We start from the raw sequence: 7,678 nt of genomic DNA, 5'->3' as shown, positions 1-7,678 counted from the left end.
CGGGGAGGGATTGCATTGGGAGTTATACCTGATATAAATGACGAATTGATGGGTGCTGACGAGTTGATGGGTGCAGCACACCAACATGGCATAAGTATACATATGTAACAAACCTGCACGTTATGCACATGTACCCTAGAACTTAAAGTATAATAATAAAATAAAAAAAAAAAGATTAGAGCTGTTACTTTAGATGTTTTGTTCTTTTTTTTTTCTTTGTTTCAAGTTTTAATCAAAGCTTTTATGTAAGATTACTTTATTCCTGCATCTTCTCAATTGTTTCTTCCTGGTATTTGCCCTTTTCCTTTCCTTCTTGGCGAGATTTGGCTTTCCGTTCAAGGATCTTTTTGCCGTCTGTGTCCAGTTTTAGCCTAGTGACAACAACCTTGCTGGGGTGAATGCCTACGTGGACAGTTGTGCCATTAGCCTTTTCCCGCTGCACCTGTTCAGTGTAGATAACATATTTCTTCCTGTAAACCGGGACTACTTTGCCAATTTGCTGACCTTTATAGTGTCCTCGTACAACCTGAACTTCATCATCCTTTCGGATGGGCATGAATCGCACGTTGTACTTCTGTCTCGGCTCTTCGGAAAGAGGGGAAGACATAATCTTCCTGCGAATGTGGGAAGGTGCATTGAAATACCTTTTGCGATTCTTGCTTCGGTTGGAAGTCACAAAGGGATTAAACTTCATTTTGGTCGCTCCCGCTTCGGTGATGGCCGCAAAAGGGGAGAGCGTTTTGTTCTTTTTATGAGACAGAGTCTCGCTCTGTCACCCAGGCTGGAGTGCAGTGGTGCAATCTCAGCTTTCTGCAACCTCTGCCTTCCAGGTTCAAGCCATTCTGGTGCCTCAGACTCCTGAGCAGCTGGGATTACAGGTGTGCATGACCACATCCAGCTAATTTTTGTATTTTTAATAGAGATGGGGTTTCACGATGTTGGCCAGGCTGGTCTTGAATTCCTGGCCTCAAGTGATCCACCCACCTCACCACCCAAAGTGCTGAGATTACAGGCTGCAGGCATGAGCCACTGCACCTGGCCTACTTCAGAATGAATAATTTTGCCGTATTGTAAACCAACTCATTGTTTTTTTTTTTGAGGATTTGAGTCATAGGTGATAAGAAATCCAGGCATAGGGCCCAGCAAGAAGAAACCTCTACACTGGGCTTTGCCACCTAAGTTTCTCTTTGTGATGCCTTCACCTTACTGGAAAAACATGTTCCTGTCAGGCAGTGCCCAGATTCCAGTCTAGTTAAGGTTGTTCGCTCCTTCTGGTTTTCCAGTGACTTCCACTTTTCTGAACCCAGGACCTAGTAGCCACATTTGACACAGTTAATCACTTCCTCCTACTTGAGACCCTTAACTCTCGTTGGTTTCCAGGTCACTTTACTTCATTCTTTACTTCTTTTGCAGTCTTTACTGGTTTCATCTCCACACCCTCTTACCTGTTAACTTAGGTGTAGTTCTTGGACCTTTTGTCTTCTAGATCTGTATTTACCTTCTTGGTGATCTTGTATTGTTTCATTGGCTTTACCTACCTATCTGTGAAAAATTCTAAATTTATAATCTCTTTTCCCTTAAATATCAGGCACATACTTCTTATTGTCTACACAGTATCTCCACAAATTTCTCAAACTTAACATGTCTAAAATTAAAATCCTGATTTCGCCTTTCAAATCTATTTTCAGAGTCTTCCTTATCTCAGTAAATGACAACTCTCTCATTCTAATTGCTCAAATCAGAGAACATGGAGCCATACTTGACTTTTTCTTATACCCCATATTAATCTGTCAGCAAATCTTGTTGACTCTACCGTCAAAATATATCCACTATCTAACCACTTCTTCATTACCCTGGTCCATGGCACCGTCATATCGCACATGGATTATTACTGTAATCTCCTAATTGGCATACCTGTAACCACCCTTGCCCCTTCCTGTTATTTTTAATACAGTAATCTCATTAAAATTTAGATTATGTTACTCTTTTGCTCACAACCCTCCAGTAACTGCCCGTCTTGCTCAGAGTGAAAGCCAAGTCTTGAGAGTGGCCCAGGGCCATTCGTGTTCTGGCATTTCACCTCTTTTGCCCCCTTATCTGCTGCTTCCCATGTTTCCTCTACTCTAGCTCCACTGGCCGCTCTACCTTGGACACCACCAGCACACCAGGCAGGTCACATTTCCTCATAAGGGCCTTTGTACTTGCTGTTCTGTTTGCCTGGAATGTTCTTACCCCAGATAGAGCTGCAAAGGCTTGTTTTCTTTCCTCCTTCATGTTTTGCTCAACTGTTCTGATCCCAGTGAGGCCTTCCCTAAATACTGTAATTTAACTTATAACCTCTCCTGCCCTGGCTGCCACCTTAGCAGACCTTATTTTCCTTACCCTAGTCTACTTTTTCCTTCCATAGCACTTTTTACCTTCTATATTGTTTACTTTTTTATTGCCTACCCCCCGTATTGGCTGAATAGAACGTAAGCTTCACAAGAGCAGGGAATTTTATCTTTTCACTGCCATACCCGGCATGCCTAGAACATAGTACTTTTATATAGAAGGCATTCAGTTTATTAAATTTATACGTTTATTGCATTTATATCCAGTAACTATTTGCTGAATAAATAAATACCAAAAACATGTATCTGGTTCTTATATAGCTCATCAGAAGTGAGACTATCTTTGCTAAGTACCAGGTAAAATATAGTAATAAAAAGATGATACTAATGAAACCATGAAACTTTTCATTAACTAGAAGTAGAAGGTGATTTGGAGGTTTTTAAAAAAAATTTTAATGCCAGTACTTTGGGAGGCCAAGGCGGGCGGAGCACTTGAGACCAGGAGTTTGAGACCAACCTGGCCAACATGGCAAAACCCCATCTCTACTAAAAATACAAAAATTAGCTGGGTGAGGTGGCACATGCCTGTAATCCCTGCTGCTCAGGTGGCTGAGGCACAAGAATCACTTGAACCAAGGAGATGGAGGTTGCAGTGAGACATGATGGTGCCACTGTACTCCAGCCTGGGTAACAGAACGAAACTGTCTCTCAAAAAAAAAAAAAAAAAAGTTCAAAGTTTATGTTTTATGCTTTAAAACAAGGGGTCAGTAAACTTTGGTCTATAGGTCAAACCAGCCAGCAGCCTGTTTTAGTACAGTTCACAAGCTAAAACTGGCTTTTATATTTTTAAAAGATTGTAAAGTACAAACAAACAAATAGAAAAGCCCAAGAATATGTAAGATTGTGCATGGCCTGTGAAAGTTAAAATATGTACTTCTGCATCTTTGCAGAAAAGGCCTGCCAGCTCCTGCTTTCCACTTTGAACAGTGACAGCCAGAGTAGGAAGTAGCTTGACTTTGTTCCTACCCCGTCCCCATCTCTGAGGAACTGTATTAGCAGTCTTGATAATTTCCAGTAATACCGTGAATCCAGAGAGGTATAGGCAGGCAGAGCAATAGACAGCCCAGGGAAAGGTGGAGATAAAGCCTATGAGTATACCACTGCTGGGATCTTAGCACAGGCAGGGAAGGCTCACCATGTCCCAGAGCTCCACACTGAACAGCAGGAACAGGCTAATGTACTGGGATCCCCTGCCATGAATATGGGACACATTCCCAACAGAGGGAGTAAACCCTCAGAAGAGAGATCAGCAAGAAAGGTGGCACAAAGTTCAACAAAGCCCCCCCTTGCTTCCCCCTCCTAAATCATTGAGATTACCAAAAAGTGCAAACTGTAGCTGGAAAGGAAAAAATGGGATGAAATTACATTGGGAAAAGAGTATTGACAAGAATTCATGTATACTGTGTTGGAAAAAATAGGTTTGGACAGAGCAGCCATTATTATATATGAGCAAGATAAAGAGACAGCATAACAGCTATGAAGAAATAACGTAGGAAGAAAGACACATTTAATATGCCCAATAAAAGACCTCAGTCTAGACAAAATTATAATCTAAGGAACAAATGAAAATTTCCCTTGAGTGTTTCATGTTTGATAAGAACATAAATTTAATGAAATAGCTCAAAACAAAAAGATAAGGATACGAGAGACAAATTGATGACTAACAGTGTTATTAAACTAATATGTAAAATTGACACTGCTGAATGAGAAATTATAAAGAGGAGACGCTTGAGATAATCACAGCGAATGCAAAAGAACAAAGCTTAATGCAATTAGAGGGGAAGTAACAGAGAGAACAAAGGAAATTCAACATAATTGGTTCCGTGAAGTAGAAAACCCAAACGTGAAACCAGAAATGGATTCAAGGGTGGAATAAAATCTGTTGAAATAAACTAAAGGCACTGAATGTACCAGGAATGTCATGTCTATTGCACAAGTTACTGGGGACTCTCTACATTACCTTGTATTATTTGTCTTCCCTGCTCCCCATACCAGTTAGGTTAGCAGCTGGGGGTCAAAAAGACTAATCAGCAGTTATTTTCCATATACTCCTCTGTGCTAGCAAGGCTTACTTGGGTGTAGAGTAGATACGGAGGGGTTTAACCACAGCAAAGCCCTTCAGATGTGACCCCCAGATACTAACCTAACTGGTATGGGGAGAAAGGAAGACAAATATTACAAGGTAATGTTAGAGAATCTCCAATAACTTAATGCAATAGACATGACATTCCTGGTACATACAGTGCCTTTAGTTAGTGGTGGTGCATTGTATTATGTTTAAAGAGGTTAAGTGATTTCCCTGTAAGTGCATGGAAGTATATAGTCAATACCTGGTATAGGTTTTGAAATATACTTATTAAACATAATAAACTTATTATATGTGTTTTGAAGTATACTTATTAAAGTGTGTGTGTGTGTGTGTGTATAAAATCTCACCCGTTTGAATTTAAGTACTTAAACGTTTTGAGGGTTAGTCTTACCTCCTCTTCATTTTTGTAATCCTCACAACACAGTGCCTTGCATATGAAAAATGCTAAAGGAATAACTATTACAGAAAACTTAGTTAAATAAGACAAATGTATTACTTGTGGTGAAACAAACAGTAATTCTCCATTGTATGACATTTTATAATTTTAACTGCTGAAACAAATGGCAATAATTATTGCCAAACAATTTCTATCCTATAAAATTTGAAACTCGACCAAAGAAAAAATGTTTTTGTCTGCATTGTTCTACTTTGATTGTAGGTATTTGTGGAATCGATGAATTTGATAAGATGGGGAATCAACATCAAGCCTTGTTGGAAGCCATGGAGCAGCAAAGTATTAGTCTGGCTAAGGCTGGTGTGGTTTGTAGCCTTCCTGCAAGAACTTCCATTATTGCTGCTGCAAATCCAGTTGGAGGACATTACAATAAAGCCAAAACAGTTTCTGAGAATTTAAAGTAAGTCTCTTCAAATATTTATACCTTTAATATATTGAATCACTCTAATTCAATAAGAAAAAGAAATAGTTCACAGAACTACATGGGAAATACATGGATAGTTCACAGTAGTTACAGATGTCCAATAAATGCACAAAAATGTGCTTAAACACTGCAAAGTAAAACAATGAAGTACCAGTGAGATCCACCGGATTGGCAAACATTTTAAATATTAATCATTATTGGCAAAGTAGTGTGGAAATTGTTTTTCAATGGCTGGGCAAGTGACTCACGCCTGTAATCCCAACACTTTGGGAGGCTGGAAAACAATGAAGTACCAATGAGATCCACCAGATTGGCAAACATTTTAAATATTAATCATTATTGGCAAAGTAGTGTGGAAATGGTTTCTCACTGGCTGGGCGGGTGGCTCACACCTGTAATTCCAGCACTTTGGGAGGCTGAGGCGGTTGGATCACCTGAAGTCAGGAGTTTGAGACCAGCCTGGCCAACATGGCAAAACCCCGTCTCTAATAAAAATACAAAAATTAGCCAGTCGTGATGGCAGCCGCCTGTAATCTCAGCTACTTGGGAGGCTGAGGCAGAATTGCTTGAACCTGGGAGGTGGAGGTTACAGTGAGCCGAGATTGTGCCACCACACTCCAGCCTGGGTGACAAGAGTGAGACTCCATGTCAAAGAAAAAAAAGAAATTGTTTCTCACATACACAATTTATTATTTTGAAGGACCCCTTGGTATGTTAATCACAATTCTAAATGCACATTCTGTTTGTTAAAGCCGCTCTACTTTTAGGACTACTGTTGACAGAAATAGTCATACAAGTGCACAATGATAGGTTTATAGCATGGTATTGCAGCATTATTGCTGCCAAAAATTGGAAACGCCTTAAAACTATAGTAAGACTGTAGTGATTATGAGAACAAAAGTGGCTTTGTATGTACTAATGGGGGAACATGTCTGTGCTGTACTATTAAGTGAGAAGAGCACATTAACATACTTAAATATGTGGTGTGATCCCGCTTTTTTCAGAAACAATGTTTATATCTGTATGTTTTCTCTTCTAATTCATTCTGTACACCTTGGACAAAATGTGTGGGAAAGGAAAAATAAGTGATACAAAAGTGAGAAAAAGACAAAAGAGTGCCTCCTAAAAAATTAGAACCTTAAGCCTAGTGGGGGTAGAGTTAATTTCCTATTGTTTAATAATGTATCAATATAGAAACAGTCTTTGATACATAGTGAAATATACAATTTGTACTTGGAGATTTAGGGTATTTACCACCACCACCAAAAAAAGTCAACCTACTAGTAGTTTTTCTTTAGTAAAATGACAAAGTGCTGTATTAGAAAAATCAGAAAGATCTATTGAACAAAAATCCAGGGGACTTGGATTCTGTTTTTTAATAGTATGAACAAAATACTGAACTAGATAACCTCTGATATGTCATGTAGCAGTATTGCTAATTAGTGATAATAGGACATAAAGAAGAATTCAGTGGGTTTGGTGGTGTGAGAAAGGGCCATGTCCTCAACCTACCCAGAGTAGATACATGTAATTCTTGTGCCCATGTTGCAGTGGGTGGATATATCAAATCCAGGAAGCTATTTGCTTATTTCTTTAACCTAAATCTTGGTTTTTCAAGTTCTGCATGGAACTTGAGTAGTAAACAAGTGAGTAAACAATTTTCTAGTTTTTCCTTTTGATTCCAATCATTGTTTCTTCTTTCTTTCATGCTTCGTAGAATGGGGAGTGCACTACTATCCAGATTTGATTTGGTCTTTATCCTGTTAGATACTCCAAATGAACATCATGATCACTTACTCTCTGAACATGTGATTGCAATAAGAGCTGGAAAGCAGAGAACCATTAGCAGTGTCACAGTAGCTCGTATGAATAGTCAAGATTCAAATACTTCAGTACTTGAAGTAGTTTCTGAGAAACCATTATCAGAAAGACTAAAGGTATAAATGTTTCTTCTCGTTATTCAGTTTCGTTCTGTTTGAAAGTCAAAGTTCAGTGTGTGGCTTATTGTAGAGCAGGATATAAACTTTTTTTTATCAGAACTTTTTAATATTTCAATACTAGAGTTTATGTAAACTTCATTTGAAATAATCTAAGTTGGCCTGGCACGGTGGCTCATGCCTGTAATCCCAGCACTGTGGGAGGCCGACGCAGGCAGATCACAAGGTCAAGAGATCGAGACCATCCTGGCCAGCCCCGTCTCTACTAAAGATGATGAAACCCCGTCTCTACTAAAAATACAAAAATCAGCTGGGCGTAGTGGCGTGTGCCTGTAATCCCAGCTACTCAGGAGGCTGAGGCAGGAGAATTGCTTGAACCTGGTA

The 7,678-nt window shown here is 39.3% G+C and overlaps 2 protein-coding genes across 2 annotated transcripts in view; one reads left to right on the top strand and one right to left on the bottom strand.

The window, feature by feature from the left end:
* The window catches only part of MCM8 (minichromosome maintenance complex component 8), a 49,586-nt gene that overhangs the window by 32,958 nt on the left and 8,950 nt on the right, over positions 1 to 7,678 (top strand). The window contains exons 14-15 of the mRNA XM_011941053.1: positions 5,138 to 5,333; positions 7,075 to 7,294. Of these exons, the coding sequence (XP_011796443.1) occupies positions 5,138 to 5,333; positions 7,075 to 7,294 (416 nt within the window). The remainder of the gene's footprint in view (positions 1 to 5,137; positions 5,334 to 7,074; positions 7,295 to 7,678) is intronic.
* On the bottom strand, positions 257 to 694 carry LOC105511007 (60S ribosomal protein L26-like). Its single transcript, XM_011941012.1, has one exon. It carries the CDS (start codon positions 692 to 694, stop codon positions 257 to 259), a length of 438 nt encoding a protein of 145 aa, XP_011796402.1.

Source organism: Colobus angolensis, unplaced genomic scaffold (assembly GCF_000951035.1).
Source record: "Colobus angolensis palliatus isolate OR3802 unplaced genomic scaffold, Cang.pa_1.0 Scaffold197, whole genome shotgun sequence".
NCBI classification, from domain to species: domain Eukaryota; kingdom Metazoa; phylum Chordata; class Mammalia; order Primates; family Cercopithecidae; genus Colobus; species Colobus angolensis.
This window is presented reverse-complemented; position numbering and strand designations above follow the sequence as displayed.